The sequence below is a fragment of the Podarcis muralis genome, chromosome 6 (assembly GCF_964188315.1).
Source record: "Podarcis muralis chromosome 6, rPodMur119.hap1.1, whole genome shotgun sequence".
In the NCBI taxonomy this organism is placed as follows: Eukaryota; Metazoa; Chordata; class Lepidosauria; order Squamata; family Lacertidae; genus Podarcis; species Podarcis muralis.
The window spans coordinates 28,941,594-28,961,019 of NC_135660.1; the positions used below are offsets into that span (position 1 = coordinate 28,941,594).

The 19,426-nt window shown below is 40.0% G+C and overlaps 1 protein-coding gene across 1 annotated transcript in view; it reads right to left on the reverse strand.

Annotated features, from left to right (window-relative positions):
- COL4A3 (collagen type IV alpha 3 chain) overlaps positions 1-14,318 on the reverse strand; it is a 48,716-nt gene extending 34,398 nt beyond the window's left edge. The window contains exons 1-16 of the mRNA XM_028731117.2: positions 14,233-14,318; positions 12,493-12,537; positions 11,032-11,076; positions 10,738-10,800; positions 10,491-10,544; positions 9,732-9,758; positions 8,183-8,260; positions 7,151-7,213; positions 6,689-6,724; positions 6,542-6,583; positions 4,102-4,179; positions 3,647-3,709; positions 2,629-2,685; positions 2,218-2,262; positions 1,467-1,520; positions 318-359 (exon numbers count right to left, since the gene is read on the reverse strand). Of these exons, the coding sequence (XP_028586950.2) occupies positions 318-359; positions 1,467-1,520; positions 2,218-2,262; positions 2,629-2,685; positions 3,647-3,709; positions 4,102-4,179; positions 6,542-6,583; positions 6,689-6,724; positions 7,151-7,213; positions 8,183-8,260; positions 9,732-9,758; positions 10,491-10,544; positions 10,738-10,800; positions 11,032-11,076; positions 12,493-12,537; positions 14,233-14,280 (840 nt within the window). The 5' untranslated portion in view covers positions 14,281-14,318. The remainder of the gene's footprint in view (positions 1-317; positions 360-1,466; positions 1,521-2,217; positions 2,263-2,628; positions 2,686-3,646; positions 3,710-4,101; positions 4,180-6,541; positions 6,584-6,688; positions 6,725-7,150; positions 7,214-8,182; positions 8,261-9,731; positions 9,759-10,490; positions 10,545-10,737; positions 10,801-11,031; positions 11,077-12,492; positions 12,538-14,232) is intronic.
- Between the last annotated feature and the right edge of the window lie 5,108 nt (positions 14,319-19,426).

Below are 19,426 nucleotides of genomic sequence, written 5' to 3' on the forward strand. Positions count from 1 at the left end.
ATAAAAAGAGGGGACAGACAGACAAAAAAGGAGAGAAAAATAGTAATAATGAAGAGAAAGGCATGGCTGCATGTAATATGAATGTGGTGCATTGGTTTTGCTAAAATCGTAAGCCGAATTCCATTTTTTTAAAACCAGGGCTCCTTTGGTGATGTGATTTCTATGTGAAGCTAAACACAGGCCACTATTAAAAACAATTTAGCTACACATATCCTGAAGCAGGCATCTGACACTGATCAGCATGTTAAAACCAGGCTTTGTCTATTAATTTTATGATATTAAAGTGAAATACAAAGACAAATGGAATTTGCACTTACTGGACCCCGAATTCCTTTGCTGCCAATTTCACCTTTCTGTCCCTATATTAGAAAACAGAAAAAAATATAAGAAACATGATAATTTTTCAAATCCAATGGAATTCTGAAACCTATTGACTACGTTGGATATAGATTAGTGGCCACTTGGTCTACATGTTAAAAACAGTTAGCAAGTTATCTAGAAAGTTCATTTTTAAAACATTAAAATGTCTAAAAATTTCTGGCTTGATTATTCTTTGGCCTAGGTTAGAGCTGAGCATCCTGTGACCCTCCAGATGTTGCTGGATTAAAACTCCCATTAGCCCCAGTCAGCATGGCCAATGGTTAGGTTTGATAGGAGTTGTAGTTCAGAAATATCTGGAGGGCCAAAGTTTATCTGTCCTTATTCTAGGTATGTAACCATTGACTAGGGGTCAACAATGTCTTCCATGATGCAGGTCTGGTCAGATATTCAGGGGTTTTTTTTTTAGTATCCCCATCCTGCTTCTGTGAACTAAACCCTGCAAAGACTTACCTACTGTCCACTTGAGACTGGTCCATTAGAGCAAATGGGGCATTGCCCCACCAATCTCAGTTTGCCCCCAATGAGCTCCCACTTGCCTGCCTTCTTACAACCAGTCTAAGGAGTGGCACTGGCTATTACCTCCCTCCTTCTTTAGCTCATCATTGCCATGGTAGAACTCAGCAGGAAAGAGGGTTGGCTCTGCCTGTCACTGGCTCTGGCTCCGCCTACTGTTGACCTCTCTTCCTTCTGCTCTACCATCAGCTACCACTATCAGTAGTCAAACCCTGTAAGGACATTCTTACAACCCTTTGTCCTATCAGAGTACTTGCGATTTATGAACTTCAAAAACACTAGAATGAGGAATCCATTTGTAAGCCAAGAACAGAATGTACCAGCAGAGTTATGACTCATTCATAGTCTGCTGGGTTTTTTACTTATTTTTTTTAAGTGGCCTTGAGCTTCAGAGAAATGGGATAGAAATACCCTAAAATAAAATATTAAAAACTGTTGCTTTAGAAATTTGGTGTTCATTAAAAATTGCATTTCATTTTTGCTGAATTGGTAATATACTTTTAATTCCAAATTTTTGGAATTGATAAGGGAAGCAAAATGCAGCAGACAAAAATGAAAACAAGAGCTTTTACCTTGGGACCAACTTTCCCAGGTCTTCCTGGCAAACCCTGTTCTCCTTTTTCTCCCTGCAGGAAATTAAATTGTACATAAAGGCTGGATCTAGACACGTCAACGAAGCGATTCGGTTAAACGCATTGTAAACTCATACAGGGAAACCCGGTAGGGAAAGACGGGGCTCCACAGCGCCATCAGGTGTCACAGTCTTATATCACATACACAACACATATCAAACGCTTTTTTTTTTTTTTTTTACCAATCTAGCTGCGTCCAAAGACACAGTTCATTCCAGCACCAATATACATTTAGAGCTACCTTTGTGCCCAAAGCTGAATGAAGATTCAGGTTCTGGTCTGTGTCCCTCTTCCATGAACTGACCACTCAAAATCACTGCATCAATATAGGACTGTAGTGGGAAACCTGTGGCTCTCAAGTTGTTTTTGAACTCCAACTCCCAGTGTTGGGGATGACGGGAGTTGTAGTCCAACAATACCTGGAGGGCCCCTGTTTTCCTACCCTGTTATAGGCGGTTTCTGGGGACACATTAAAGTTTGTGCAGGAGTAGCTGTTCAGCCATTCTGCCCCTTACTCTGCTCTTCTCCAGAAGCTATCCAATTCCTGTATTGATCCACCTTAATGATGTTCAAGAGTAAGATACAGAGTACCATTTATTTTGCCAATAGACAATAGCCTACATCCTATCCAGTCCAGACCATGACCACTAATGTACATTGACACAAAATATTTTTAAAAATTATTTGTTACCAGCAAGCCAGGTGGACCAGGAGTTCCATCCTTTCCAGGTCTACCCTAATTAAACAAACAAACAAACAAACAAACAAACAAACCACTTTTTAATACTTTGTTGTTGTTGTTAAACAAAATATGCTAATAATATTATTATTTTCCTATGTACAATATATGATTCTAATAAAATGTGGTTTAATAAAGCTGGATATATGGAACTAAAGATCCAATGGACTCAGGTTGTATTTGCATTAATCATTTCCTCAACCGCAGTATGGCTTTGATAACCATAAAATGTACCGTATTTTCAGACTATAACTGTACTGTTAACCTTTCTAGACGACTAAAGAAATATCTGTAACACTAGGTAGTTTTTTTAAAAATAAAAATATCTATCAATTGCAAAAGGGGGGGGGGTAGTTTACAAACCTGAGGTCCTGCCTCTCCGGGATCTCCTTTTGCACTTCGAAAATCACCAGGTGAGCCCTAAAACACAGATCTACCAATCAACACACATCCTTTAGATTTATGTTGCTACACTGAATGCACAACTCATATTGTTTTATATTTTTAGCAGGCCAGTGCAGAGCTTGTCTGAGGCCTGGTGAGGGAATCCCTGGTCAGCTGTTTGGCCCAGGGAGTTCTTGGCATGATAGTGTCAGTCTGGCAGGCCACTGGCGCCGCTACCCCCCAGGGCTTCTTAGCCCTCTGAGGCCCAGGGCAAGTGTACCTGGCTGTCCTCCCTTTCTGATTTTTAACATTTATAATAATATATATTTAAAAGTAGCTATTTCCGAATTAAGGCCACCGCTATGAAGTGTAGCTCAAAATATTTAAGGCGATGCCATCATTTCACAGCATTCTACATCCAACATGTATTTTATTCCATGACCCTCAGGTTGAGGTCATGTAAGCAAATGTATTTCTATACTGATTAAATATGTTGAACGAACTGTACATATATATATGGTCATGTCAGCAGCTTTCAAATATATGCTATTTTAAAAAAAATGTTTTACTATCTAGCTTCTGAAGTAAAAAGGTAAAGGTAAAGGTACCCCTGCCCGTACGGGCCAGTCATGTCCGACTCTAGGGTTGTACACCCATCTCACTTAAGAGGCCGGGGGCCAGTGCTGTCCGGAGACACTTCCGGGTCACGTGGCCAGCGTGACGAAGCTGCTCTGACGAGCCGGCGCCAGCGCAGCACACGGAAACGCCGTTTACCTTCCCGCTAGAAAGCGGTACCTATTTATCTACTTGCACTTAGGGGTGCTTTCGAACTGCTAGGTGGGCAGGAGCTGGGACCGAAAGACGGGAGCTCACCCCGCCGCGGGGATTCGAACCGCCGACCATGCAATCGGCAAGCCCTAGGGGCTGAGGCTTTAACCCACAGTGCCCCCCGCGTCCTAGCTTCTGAAGTATGAAACGCTAATTCAATACCACTTACTGAATCTCCAGGTGGTCCAGGGGGTCCTGGAGAACCAATATCTCCTTTATTTCCTTTTAATTCCTGTCACAAAAATAATAATAATAGAATTTATTTATTTATTTATTCAGTGAACCCAAAAACAAAGATGGTACTTACAAAAGTGATATATTTTAAATGAGTCATAGGAACAAGCAAAGATACGAACTGAATGTTTGCTAATGGAATTTAGGGATCTGACATAAAAGAGGTAGAAGTGTTGCACACTTTGGTAGAAAAAATCTATATATGTACACTTTCTTTAAAATAACTCTATATAAACTTTATTTGGTTTATCTTTTCATAAAATTTATATATTGTTAATATATACTTTATACCCCACCCTTTCCCCTGATGGGACTCATACAGTGAGAAAGATGAACAACTATACAGAATGCTTATTATATTAATGGTCATTAACAGTATTATACTGCTACCGTCATATTTTCTGCTCCAGTTAGGGTAACAATAACTGTTCCAGTTGGTCCTGGAGGGCCCATTAGTCCATTGTCACCCTGTGGTAAAAAAGAAAAATCAAAAGAGCTATTTCATATATGTTTATGGCAGCTAGGATGGCACATGCCAAATACCAGGGATTATAAAATGTCCTCACAATAGAAGACTGGAGGGGAGTTTTAAAAATATGCTCTAATGGCAGAATTAGCATACAGTATATATGACTTCAGGAAGGCATAACAGATGTATTGAAAATGGGTGTTTATTTTCTACAGGAAAAGCACACTTTTCAGGCATGTATTTAATGTTTTGCATACAACGGCTGAATCTGTTTGCTAAAGCATTATTTGTGCAACATTGCAATTATATAATAAAAGCAGCAAAACAAACAAACAAACAAACAAACAAACAAACAAACCCCAATGCATTTAGCATTAATGGATATTTGTTACAAATAAAATCCACTGAAGCAGACCTGATGTAATTAAAAAATTCAGCTCAAATATTCTACATTATCGAAGTCGTGTACTAGTCATAACAATATGCTAGCTTAACATGGCATGTTGACCATGAAAATAATTTGGCAAAAAGATACGAGGCTGAAATTCTTGGGTTCGAGATACAGCCCTTCTAGCCAAGAATCTTATCTCCAACTCTGTCCTGTCCTGAGCATATAACATACCAGAAGTTCTGAGATTCTTCTATTCATACCCTTTCTTTCTTACAGGGTGCTTGGCCGTTCTATTTTGTCATTCAAAACAACCCTGTTATTTCATTTTTGGTCTAATTCTGCATTTTACATTATAATATAAAGCACATTAGGAAGGCTGACACTTTCAAGCAAAGGGCTGCTCACAGACTGTGTTAACCGACAACTGTTTAATTTCTCAAAAATTGCCTCTGCATTATACTCTGAAGGAGCCAGATATTTTAGTGATTGCTCTCTACAATATCACCACAGCCTTTTGTGTTATGTCTAAGTTGGATCAAATATTACTGCCGTTCAAATATTCATATTCAAGGTGAAATTCAACAACTTCAGCAGAGCATACCAATTACTTTTCTTTAGGGCAGGGGGAAGAACTTGCTTTTAAAGACAAGTTTGTCACAAAAATCCCCTTGCCACTGCTTCATGTAGCAGTTTGACAACCCTGACAAATGCAGCAGTGTTCATGGCATGCCATTATTCCCACAGAGAATTCAGTCCAAGGAATGCCGCAAAAAAAAAAAAACCCTGGTCCAATACTTTGGCCCAGCAATCGTTTGTGTTTCCCAGATAGTGGGTCCTCCCTCAAAGAGGGCACGTGTTGCAGTGAGACCTGGAGACTGACCTCCTGGTTGCGGGTGGGTATATTGGACAGCCACAACACCCAATTGGTAGGTCCCTCATTGCTGGGTTGAATCTGGCCAATGGGGTGCAGTCTAAACGGATCAAGGGACCTATATACGCCTATGCATGTGACCCAGAGCTGCTTCTTTCGGCTCATGCATCGGAACACCCGCCCACCTCTCCCTATATTTAGGGCATCTTGTGATTGACCTTGCTATGCCGTTGTGTGTCGTCTGTTGTTGGGGCAGGGATATGGCAGGAATTTTCCCCACTTGGCTGATTGGCTGTTGCCATTTGGGTTTCGCCTGCCACGTAGCAAACCGTCACAACTTGTAAGGTTGCGGATAGGCACTGGTTCAGGTGATAGGGATGGGAGAATGGTCTTGCCATCCCTATGTAAAGGGTATTCCGTTAAAGGAATCCAGGGACTCAACTTTGTTTGGTCAACCCCCAAGAGGGGGTTGTGCCCGTGCCTGAGTCCAGGAGAGCATCTGGGGAGTGGATATAGTCTGCTCCCAGGCTTTCCACCTACCTCAGGTGTTCACCCTTGGCCGACCTATGATAGAGCTCTGGGTCAGCGCTACCTGCAAGGGTGCAGGGAGCTAGTCGAACCAGAGCCTATGCAACCACTCACTTTTTCTGTAATTACGGTAATAATTGTGGCCTAAATTCTGCCCAAAACCAAAACTAAAATTTGAGTCAAATGTGTGTTTATTTAGGGGGGAGGTCCCTGGGTCTGAACACACAAACTACACTTGCCAGCTGAATCAATGGTAGGTACAGCAGACTGGGACAGCTGACACTTATCTGTAAGAGTAACATAGACCCTACTGTGAGAACAGAGCACCTATAGCAGGCCTGAAGTGCAGTGAAATAGCCAATCTGGTTCTTGAGAATTCATTTGGCAACTGTAAGAACACAAGGAAGATAGCTGCACTCTTAATAAGATCAAGACTTAAAGTGCCCTAGAGAAAGCAGCATTTATTGCATGATACTGATATGCCCTCAGCTGGTAGAAAAACAAAAATAATTAGTTATTTTGAGGGGAGCAGGGAGATGTATGTATATTTATGTGCTTTTTTTTTTTTTACCTTTAATCCTTTGGCACCAATGACTTTAACACCCATAAGACCCTGCAAACAAAACCAAAATGTCTTTAGCAAATGTTTTGAAAGCCCCAATTAATGATGGAAACAGAAAATGGTAGTAGGGGCAATTCAGCAGTATTCTGAAAATACCTTTGGCCCTGGAAGTCCTGGTCTTCCTAGTGCTCCCTAAAAGTACAGATAAACACATTACACATTTTGCCTGAAATGCTTTATGGAAGAAACACCATCCACCTTGCCTTTAAAAAGAAAAACAGGGACAAAATAAGTAAAGAGGTGCTTAAATGATAATACTTACTTGTAACGTACTATAAATATGAACAAATTCAGAAAATGTCATTTACATTTTCAAAATTGCACCAAAGCAGATTTCTGCAGAGTCTTGGATAATCAAGCACAATAAAAATATCAAAGGATATGTATTCAAGGCTAGTTCCCGGGGCCACCTAGTAATGCTAGAATGTTTTGCATGCCACTGAGCTAATGTGCACAATTTTCTGCTCTCCAACATCAGAACGTTGCAACTTATGTCTTATGTGCCCTTTGAATAATACCAATTTTTAATCAACATGGAAATTCAGATTTTCTACTTACCGGAAAGCCTGGAGGGCCCTCTGGCCCTATCAGCCCTGGTAATCCTCGAGGTCCTGGATCACCCTTTACATCAACAAGAAATAAAAATAATGCTTCCGTTATTGGTTTTGTTTGTTTGCTTTTAGGCTTCTTTCACTCCCTTAGGCTGCAGCCCAAGCCCTGCCCAAGGAGCTTCAGATTTTCAGCCTTGCAGGTCACACTGACCGAAGTGGAAGAAACGGGACAAACAGCCCACTCCTACTCATAAGTCCTATTGAGTTATTCCCATTCTGCTTCTGAATAAACATGCATAGGATTCCACTGTTAAATATTTTGACTGTCACCTCTATGGTCTGAGACATTCCTGTCCATAAAAGCCTGTCTAATTTTAGCCACTAATAGAGGAAACTGGGCAGTTTTCAAACTTCCATATTTAATCACTTAATTTAACACATATGTTAACAGGAATGGGTAGACAAGCATACGAATGCCCCCCTCCCCACAAAAAAAAGAGGGGGGAAAAGATCCAGGGAATTCTTCTCTAGGGACTTTATAAAAGGAGGAAAAAAATAAACTTCACAATTGGTCCTGCGGCAGAGTCTTGCTTCATAACTTGTATTATTATACTGCCCTATCTCATAGAATCATAGAATCTCAAACTACAGATTCGTGTATTTGCATTCCCACTAAACTGAATATATTTATGCACATCTGAAAGACTTTTCACAGAACCATAATATGATTGGATGATAGTCAACATGCTGTGATTGGAATTCTGCACATGCAACAGGACTTCCCCTTCCTCTACCTCCCTCTGCAGCTGCCCAGGCTCCCCCACATTTGATCCGGAGTGTCCCACAATCCTTGGGAGCAAATTTTCAGGGTGTGGGAGGAGCTGCAGAAGGGAGAGGAAGGGGAACACCCACTGCGAGAATAGAAGTCCATTCTACTGGTGGATGGACCCTGTTGGGTGTCACACAGAGACTTTTAGGGTGGAAGGGACCTCAACAGCCATCTATTTATTGTTCAAAATAGAATGTTTTTCAGGCTTACCTGAAATCCAGGCATTCCTGGCAATCCAGGATCACCTTGGGAACTATAACCCTGGTCATACCCACTTGCGGAACATCCCTTGGAGAATTAAACAAGAGAGGGAGGTAAAATGAGTTAGTCCGTTTTATTTAATGTTATTCTCCCCGCCCCCCGCTTTTTCTTGACAGGTGGAACAATAGACCAGCCTGTCAGGGTTGAAGTGGGTGGGCTGCCAGACAGCATCAAAATAAGTGTAGCAAATGGAATATATTTTGATATGACGTTTTAATAATGGCAAGAAGATTCAAGAAAATGCCTTGTAGTACAAAACTGAGGATGAGAGGATTTGTCCCATTTCCCTTTTTATTTTCGAGACATTATTATGAAGTTAAAATAACAATCTAGTAAGAAGTTTGAGATTTTTTATTTAAAAAACCTGTACCAAAACAAACACTAGGGTTCACAGCCATCATCTCATAAAATAAAGTACATTCTCAAGAGACTACACAATGAATTAGATGTTGTAACAAAAACCAATCTGATACAGGGAGAATACAACTCAAATGTTATCGATACCAAACAAAGCCCCATTTCATTGGGATTTCCCATCCCCCATGATTAACCTGTTATATAACTAACAGATTACTGCCAAATGGAGACAGAATCCATAGGTCTAGCTGAACCCCAAGATACACATTAATTTATGGGTCAATTTCTCAGAATGAGAATAAACATTATTTTTGGAACCAGATATTTAAAGAAAAACCTGAGGATGCCTTGTAGCCCTCTGATACAGTCAAATGAACAGCTACTAATAGGAAAAACTATAAGTGGTTTACACATTGTCCATATTCAACACGTCAAAAACTTTCTTCCATTTTTTTCATTGTTCCTCTGGCTCCCAAAACACTGGAATTCTGATTTAACCCGGATAATTCCTATAATTAATTATAGACTTGGAGCTTGCATTGTTGCTGCAATTTTAAGTTCCTTCAGCTAGCTTTACAAACCTTTCCCCATCTGTTTTACTGATGTGCATTTATAAAACTCTTGGAAAAAAGCAATATTGATGTGATCATATGAAGGATTGCACAAAATTCTTCCTATATTCTGCTTTACTGATGAGCACATGCACTCCTGCACATTGGTAAAATACCCCACATAGGCAATATCACTACAATTATATCAAGTTTTGTTTTTTTATCATATCAAGCTAAATTTTCTCAAGTGTTTATATCAATGCACATAAAAACACGTAAACATTGGCAAAACACTGCATATAACTACTGCTACAATTATATAAAGATTGATAAAACATTGCAAAAAATGTACACAGTGACAAAATAGAGGTAGGAAGACATGAATGAACTAAAGGAAGTGGAAGTTGTAAATTAACTGCATATTGCTCTGTACAAATTTTGGAAGAGTTCCTAATGCTTCAGTTCTGCTTTAGAAAAAAGACAAGTAATTTAGAACTGAAATATTCCTATAGTGAACAAATGAGCAGAACTGCATTTCCTGTGTCATAGAACTATTTTTATTCTGACTTGCTTTTTACAAGTTAACTTACTTTTTCTCCTTTGATTCCTTTAGGACCCTGGGTAGAGGGAAGGGAGAGATAGACACACATCACATTATAAATGCTTCAGATCTCATATTAGAAACTTATGCAGGTAAATTCTGCAATGGAGCCCTACAAATCAAGTAATGTATTTAAAATTTCAAAGTACTTACAATTGCTGTCAAATATAGGTGGAAATAGCAGGATCACAGAAAAAGGAAAGATACGAGCCAAACTTGCCGATTTTACTATTGGAAATTATCAAACATAATAAACTTTTGATATTTTCCTAATCTATGTTTTTTAATAGAGTGTTTTCTCTTATTGTCACTTGAATATAGAATGAAACAGTATTGAAACAGTGAAATATTGAAATCAAAAGAACTTGCAAATTGGGCTGTTTACAATTTGGAAACTGATGCCCAAACTGAGTTAAGAATGATAACAGAAGATACCTAAAAGTATCTGAATGGTTTGTTGTGTAGCAATAATGACTTTCCAGATGACCATCAGAGTAGAACAGCAGGATATTGTGTGGCTTTAATGATAAAAGGTAACCCCCTATCAATTCAGTGGCCCAAGCTTGGGACACAAGTACTTGCTGTGTGAGTTTGTCCTTTACTACAAGCTTCCATTTGATAGTTTGCAACACATTTCCCAGCCTCTCTCCTCGGGATTTTCCCAGTCAGTTAGTATGTGGTGCTTTGAACCCCTGGAATGAGAAAGCTCTACATAAGGCACATTTGACTACCATAAACTGAAACTTACTGGTAATCCTGGGAGCCCTCCTTGCCCCGGGAATCCTGGGAATCCCTGCTCACCCTGGAAAATAGAGAGACAGTGAACAAGAAGTTGAGGAAGGAGAAAGCATGGGTCCCAAGAAATGTTCTCTCTAACTACACATGCACACACCTCCCCCAGGCTCCTCATCCTAGGGATAAAGTGTCACAGTGTGATGCTTTACCAACTCTTCCTCTTACAGGTGGTCCACTATTGGTTCTTGCTTCATTCTTACCTTTGTCCCATTGCAACCTGGTATACCTGGACGTCCTGGAGCACCTGCATTTCCTGCTTCGCCCTAAAAGTAGTTAGAACATTGCCAAGGTAGCTATTAGTGCAAACTTACTCGTAATAGCCTTTTGACTGTATGGGCGGCTGGTTTATTAAAACTGAATACCATTGTGCTTCAGTAATAGCGCACTTATACTAATAAACCTTTAAGATGATTATTGCCTCCATTATCTCAAAGGTTTATTAGCATCAGTAACGTCAATATTGAAGCTGCTCAATTAAGTTTTGTTGTACTTACAGGAAGGCCTGGGGGACCTGAATAACCAGGGACTCCTGGCAAACCCTGATGGTAAGAAGAAACACAGAAAGAAATTCAGTCAGTAGGCTGTTTTTTTTAATAAAGCAAGCCTATTATTATCTAAAGTTGTGGAGCTGTAATTGTTCAAGGGTCCAAAAGAACGGACTGTACTAAGGCTAGGATAAGTACCATTATACAAGTAAGCCTTAATTCACCTAGCAGACCAAAACAATCCCAGGACAGCAAATGTATTGATCTCTTCTTGTGCTTAGTTTCCATGAACTTGCTTAACAAATGGCATTCATGACATTGTTTGTGCCATATTATTATTTGCATCACCGGAATGCTGTAGGATCCGTCACTGAGCCGAGCATGAGGAAATTCATTTATAAAAGCCTTCTTTATTATTAAAAAAAAGATTATGATGTATCTGAACTTTGAGTCACTGGTAGTGCACTGGCTATTTAAAACTATATATGAAGAGTATGGGACACTGGAGATTGCTTTCATGATTTAAGAAATAAATAAACCTTGAGATGCGTGGTGTGACTTTTAAGGAGTAGGATTTCCATCTCAGAAATAATTGTACATGCTTCTTTTTAGTAAGTTGTTTATTTCACGTGCAGTTGCTGTTTGGAAAGTACCCACTATTAATAAATACTGTGTTTGTCGACATTGTCTGTAGTTTTAAAAAGCTGTTGAATACATTGATTCAGGATTAAGTATTTCTGTTAGGGAAACAGTTGTTTACCATAATATTCACATGTGCAATCCTACATTCAGTGTATGTTACTATACAAAAGTATACTATCACATAAAACAAAGAAATGCATATGTTTTGAAAAGTGTGCAAGCACGTAGAAACATGATTACTTCTTCCAGCTCTCCACACTATAATACAGCTGTGAAGTGCGGACAATTTTCTCAGAATTCTCTCTCTCTCTCTTTCCTCTGTGTGTGTGTGTGTGTGTGTGTGTGTGGGAGAGAGAGAGAGAGAGAGAGAGAGAGAGAGAGAGAGAGAATGAATATGTATGAGTGAGGCGGGGCATTGTTTAACATTTCCTGCACAACATCTTCCTGATTAAAACTGCCCCCCCCCCCAACTCTTTGCTGTTTGCCCTGCAGTGGCAGAGAAAATACAGGCACCTCTGCTTGCTTTCCTGGGGTGGAAATGTTTGTTTATGTATTACATTGATACCCCACCCTCTAAGGAGTTTAAGGTTGCACACATGGTTCTTTCTCTCCCCATGTTATCCTCACAACAACCCCGTGTGACAGCCTAACCACCAACCCAATCCCAGCACCGCCTCCCAAAAAATTGGCAGTCCCCTGCAGCTGCATTTCACTTATCAAAAAGCACATCATAGCACCACTGAGATCACGTCCATCATTTTTAGAAAATTGAGAATTGTTGCTGTTCTGAACACTGCAAGTTAATATATTACTGAACAAAATACAAACCCTTGAACCTTTAGGCCCAACAAAGCCCACTGACCCTGGAAAACCCTAGGAAGCAAAGGAAACAATAGTTAATTATACTGGAATTCCTGTCTTTTTGTAGAAGGTCCAAAGACACAATCTGTTCTTCTGGCATTTGATATCTGTTATACTCTTAGAGTCTAGTCTAATGATCAAAAGAATTCAAGTAACAGGCAAAAACCAATCCAACTTTAGTGACTGCTACTTCACACACCCCACAATGAATATTCTCTTTTAAGGGGAAAAAATAACTTTAGCAAAAATACAGCAATAATAATAATAACAACAGCAATAGAATTGGAAGCACAAAATATTTTTCTGTAAAGGTCTAAAAGAATTATTTCTTACCCATCTCTCGGGGCAAATACATAGCAATAAAAGACGGACCAGCAATATAACAGAATTTTCATTACATAGGATGTGCTGGTTCTGTCTCTTTTTTCTTTTATATAGAATTTTATTAGAGGTTTTTAACATACAGTATCAAGCAATAAAATCCAAACTCTTTTATAGAAGGTTAATAAAAGGCAATATATCAAAAGAAAAGAATAGCATAGAAAAAGAAAATATAAAATACAATATTCATGATCCTCATAAAACACCATATATATATATATATATATATATATATATATATATATATATATATATCTCACACACACACATATACACCCCCCATCATCATTTTATCTCAATTTTGAAAATGGCTAGTTCTCTTTTTTTCAATCAGGCGGCTTTAAAATGGGTTCAGTCATTAACTGTACACAATGCACAAGAACAGAATGAACATAGATGTTTATGTGAAAAGCAGGTTTTCCAATCATGAGCAGAGGTACATGGATATATTTTGCATATCCATAGAAATTATGCAGCCTAGTGAATGCCCATAGACTGGGTATGTGTTGAGGCTTCCTACTCTGTTCCCAGCAATGCCCGCCACATAGTCATCAAACCCTTTAAAATCTCACTAGTCAATGGGAAAGTGTACTATGTTGTTAAAACTCTCATGTTGAAATCAACGGGATTTCAAAATGCTTAACCTTCGCTGGACTGTGCTGAAATATACCAGTGTTCAGGGCAATCCTAAACATGTCTACTGAGAAATAGGTCATATGGAATATAGTGGCGCTTTCTCCAAGTGGGTTCAGGATTGCCATCTAAGGGAGCAATCCTATGCACAAGAAGTTGCTGTAAGGCAGGCTGGTGTAAATTAAGTCAGGATAAAGTGTTCCAGATCTAAACTCAATCTGGGAGCAGGTCTTCTGTTGACTGAGCCAGCCTAAGCCTGATAGAGGGAAAATTAGGCCTTAAAAATAGTACTTGAGTTACATCTCTCTTTTCGCCAGGTAAACTCTCTCCCCATTTTACCCCTGCTCATCCCAGCAGATCTTGCTGTAGAATTGCTCCCTTATTTAACTTCTGTTTCACAACTGAAGTAGCATCTTTATTGTTATAATCAGGCAGCATTGAAAGAACTAGAGAATGGATGAAATAATGTAATGAAAGCATATTGGACTTTCGCAGCTTGCTGCCGCAGCTTATGATCAGACAAATCAAATTTACTTAATTACTTTTGGAGTAGGGCACAGTGTCAGTCAGAGAGAGGGACTAAACTGTAAGCTCGCGGGTGTCATTTACTTTTTCGGTATTGTTCTCTCTTTCACACTTGCCATCTGCGTACACTGCAGCACCCATAAATATGCACCAGGGATCACAACATACCTTTGGTCCTTGTGGCCCAGGAGGACCCTCTGGACCAGGGAAACCCATCTGACCAGGTGGACCAGGGAAACCAGGAAAGCCCTTTTCACCCTGCAATACAGAATCTGTGTAAAGACTTTGCTTGCACCGTTGTCATTTCTTCTGCAAATTCATTACAGATCTTCACATAACATTCTGGATTTTTTATTTTATTTTTTTAAAACCATCCAAGCACATGCCTTCACATCAGTATAGACTCACAGACACTAAGAACATTCAGGCATCAACATCCCACTTTATGTTTGATGTTGCACTTGAGAACTAAGCTGAGGAAGCTGGGAAAGCACTGATCCATAAGAATTTCTCAAACAGCAGAAGCGTTACATTTATATATTGTACTTAAATGTTTTTAAACTTTTTTTCTGCAAGGTGTAATGATGATTGAAATTGAATTTTGAAATTGAATTTTGAAATTGAATTGAAATTGAAATTGAAATACTTTATTGTCACTTGTACAACTTGTATACAGTGAGATTACACAAACACCCCCGCCCCACTCAGCTCTTTTAGGCTTAATTCCCCTCGTTTATTGACGCACACCCACCAAACCCAAAAGTCAGTTGTCCTGTTGTTATCTTTTCATTCAGCAGCCTAACAGCCCATGGATAGAAGCTGTTTTTTACCCTGTTGGTGTGACTAATTATGCTTCTATATCTTCTGCCTGAGGGCAGGAGATCAAGAAAGTGCCGGCCAGGGTGTGAATCATCCCTGAGAATTTTCCTCACTCTCCTGAGGCAACGTTCTTCCATTATGTCATCCAGCGGATTCACGGGACAGTCCATAATATCTTGTGCTGTATTCACCACCCTCTGTAGGCACTTCCTATCAGATGATGTCAAACCAGTGTACCACACTATTACGGTAACTAGCATAATAGTATAGGCTACAGTGATGGTATAAACAAAAATTGATTAATTTAATCAGGGTCAATAAAATAATAGGCTGCACTGAATGGTGCTGTTCTGCTTACCCAGCAGACCTCCACTTATGCAATGGAGCTTTCCCTTCCTTTCCTCTGCAGCTGCTCCCACCCACCATACACCCTCGACATTAATTTTGGAGGTGCATGGAGAGAGGAGAGGAATGGAAAGTTGTATGTCATTCACGGAACACAATTCATGCCGTATCAGATGCTACCCAATATCTTTATCCCTAAAAACGTAAGAAGAACCTGCTAAATCAGGCTAGTAGCCCATTTCATCCAGCATCTTGTGCTCGCAGTGGCCAACAAGATGCTGGTGGGAAGCTTGCAAGGAGCACCTGAGTGCAACAGAACTCTCTCCTGTCCCCTGGTTTCCAGAACTGGTATTCAGAGGTATGCTGCCTCCATGAATTTGTCTAACCCTCTTTTAAAGCCATCCAAGTTGGGGGCCATCGCTGCCCCTTTGGAGAGAGAATTCCAGAGTTTAACTACACACTGTGCGAAGAAGAATTCTCTTGCTCCTGGTCAATCGCTGCCAATTCAGACCCCTGTTGTACTGTTTTATTGTTGTTAGCCGCCCTTAGCCCGGCTTCAGCTGGGGAGGGCGGGATATAAATAAAAATTATTATTATTATTATTATTATTATTATTGAATATGTAAAATTATGATTTATTTATTTTTTGCCCCAATGTACATCCCTTTACACTTGTTTACACCGAATTGCATTTGACATTTTAATGCCCATTCACTCAGCTTGGAAAGATCATTTTGAAGCTATCCGCAATCCCCTTTTTAAAACCACCATCAGTATCATCAGAAAACCTGTCTACCTCACTGCTAACCCCTATCTCTAGTCATTTATGAACAAGTTAAAAAGCAAAATGAAACACTAAGTGAATATTGATTAGTCCTACTATTGGTCCAACTAAGCCCCTAATCTTGTTAGCCCATAAATATAGTTGCCAGCTCATTTTTATTTTCTCTATTCTAGACATGCTATTCTAACATGTGCCACTGGAGGGGGCACACTACTGTTTTGTGCACACAGAATTTTCTCAGCTTTCTTTATGCTTATAAGTGAGCTGATTTGTCAGGAATACTACAGATCTGAATGCACAAATCAGAGTTTCAAACTCTTTCTGCAATACGTTTCTGAAATGATGCCCAAACTGTTTCACTGTTTTTAGTATAAGGTACAGCATATAATCTCAAAATGTTCTATCACGTCCTAGTTATTGAAATATCAAAATGTTGCTGCCGCCACCAGTTAATTTAGTTCGCCTTGGGAGTAATAATACTGGTTTACCTTACAGGTTTGCTCTGAGGATTACAATCATATAATGTATGAGAAGCACTTGAACTCTCAAAAGTATTATGCAAATATTAATTATTGTGTACTTTTTTAAAAAAAGTAAATATGCAACCTCTTACCTTATTGCCTTTGATCGCATCACAAGAACAGTGGCTTTTACCGTTGCAGACACAATTCTGAAAAAAATATGTAATAGGATCTTTACAATAAATCCATAGTTTATGGATTCATTCTTTTCTTTTATGAAATTGCAATGCATTATCTTTAAATGAAAAGCCTGGTCTGTTTTTACTTTCCCCACACATCTTTGTGTAAGAGCATTCTAATGTGTAAGGGTAAATGGCTGGGTGGATAAATAAGTATTTAGCAAGCGTCAAAAACTCAGTTTATGTATGCCTTATTTCATAGTTCCAAAAGCTCTGCACCTCAACAGCAGGGGCTCTCCTCCAGGTTGTTGTAAGATGAATCTGAGCAAGCTACCAAGAAAGACTTATCTGAAGATCTCAGCAAACAGGCAAGTCTACATGGGAGAAGCCATTCCTTCAGATAGTGTAGTTTCACATTGTTCAGAGCATTAGAAGCCAGCAAAAGAACTTCAAACTTAGCTCAGTAGCAAATTGGCAGTCAGTGCAGTCCTTTTATAAGTGATGTCGCACAGCTCCACTCAGTAACCTAAACACTGCAGCTTCTGAATCAGCTTAAAGGGCACCCCCACGTGGAATTACAAATCTACCACTGAGGTTACAAATGCATGGATCACTGTGGAAAAGCTATTCCTGTCCAGGAATGGCTGGTAAAGGGCATTCCTGGTCACCAGTCATTTGGGTCTCCAGTGACAATGATGGATCAAGGAGCACCCCCAGGCGACGTACTTGCTCCTTCAGAACAGGCAGGCAAATTGCCCAGTTCCCAGGCATGAGAACCATCCATTCACGAGGCCTCCTATCTTGTCAGGGTTCAGCTTCAGCATATTGGCCCTCATCTAGCCCACCACGCATCAAAGCATGTTGCATATGTGTTGTGTTGTGCTATTAAGTGCATCCTTGCATATAAAATGTAGGTTCTTTAAAATGCAAGTTGCATTTTGTGTGCGTGCGCGTACAAGTGAATTAAGAGGATTAGGGCAGGCATGAAAAGGGAAATTTAGCCCTTATCACTCATTCTGTGATCCCAAGAAAAATGCCTCCTGGTTTTGAGGGAAATCTCCCAATAGTAGATTTCCCCCCACTAGTTTCAGAAGAAGAATTCTGTTAATTATCAGTCCCCCCCCCAACCGCATTTTAAAAAAATCTGCATCTCAGATGCAAATAAACATTTAGTATACTTGGTACTCCAATCTGTGAAAGAGACCACATGTTTCTAAACATACCGATTTGACCCAGGTGCCTGGGCAGATTGCATAAAATTACAGAAAAAAACTCAAAATCAAATCTGATTACTTCTATTGCAGACATGACCATTATTGTCTTCAGTCTTTCACAGTAATTTATTCAGTTACATGATGACCACAAATCAGAACAGAATATCGAGCAGTAATAAGAATGCATAATAATAATAATAATAATAATAATAATAATAATAATAATAATAATAATAATTTATTATTTATACCCCGCCCATCTGGCTGGGTTTCCCCAGCCACTCTGGGCGGCTTCCAACTGAATATTAAAAACAGTACAGCATCAAACATTAAAAACTTCCCTAAAGAGGGCTGCCTTCAGATGACTTTTAAAAGTAAAATAGTTGTTTATTGCTTTGACATCTGCTGGGAGGGCGTTCCACAGGGCAGGCGCCACTACCGAGAAGGCCCTCGGCTGGTTCCCTGTAACCTTACTTCTCGCAATGAGGGAACCGCCAGAAGGCCCTTGGCGCTGGATCTCAGTGTCCAGGCTGAACGATGGGGGTGGAGACGCTCCTTCAGGTATACTGGACCGAGGCCGTTTAGGGCTTTAAAGGTCAGCACCAACACTTTGAATTGTGCTCGGAAACGTACTGGGAGCCAATGCAGATCTCTCAGAACCGGTGTTATGTGGTTCCGGCAGCCACTCCCAGTCACCAGTCTAGCTGCCGCATTCTGGATTAATTGCAGTTTCCGGGTCACCTTCAAAGGTAGCCCCACGTAGAGCGCGTTGCAGTAGTCCAAGCGGGAGATAACTAGAGCATGCACCACTCTGGCAAGACAGTCCGCGGGCAGGTAGGGTCTTAGCCTGTGTACCAGGTGGAAAAACTATTTATGAAAAAACTATTTATGAAAAAACTATTTATGAAAAAACTATTTATATTTCATCTGTGCTGGTGAAATCTTGTCACAAAAAGTGCGTGCATCAGCCTTGGGAAAGAGAGAGGAGACAGAAAGGGCAGCATGAAGCAGCAAGAGAAACAGACAGCCAAAGCCAATGTGTGTATATGCACACTCACAAAAACACAAGAGAAGAGAAAGAAAGAAAGATATGCAATGCATGCAATACAGGAGAGAAAGTGATACAGGAGAAAGAAGTGCAATAGCAAAAGCAGGCTTTGTGGGGGAGAGGAAGAGAGGAGGCAAGGGAAAGGAAGAGATTCTTCCACAGTCGACTGATTAGGCAATGGGGGTGGCAGGGAAGGGTGGAATTTATCAGCCAAAACTTTGCCTTCATAAGGCCTCTGCTCTTATGAACCATACTGGATTGCTGGAACATAGCTTGGGATTTTCATTGGATACACCCTGGGTGGCTTTCAACATTACTTTCTTTCATCTAATGGTTACTTCACACGGCAAACATTGTGCCTTCTGGATTGGAAATACTGTACAATGCGATGAATCTATGTAAAATAGAGAAAACCCAGGTCACATCTGCACCACACATTTGAGCTAAACTTCCCAGTACCCTGAACAAAACTACACTTCACAGAATTATTTTTTTCGGGGGAGGGGGAGCCA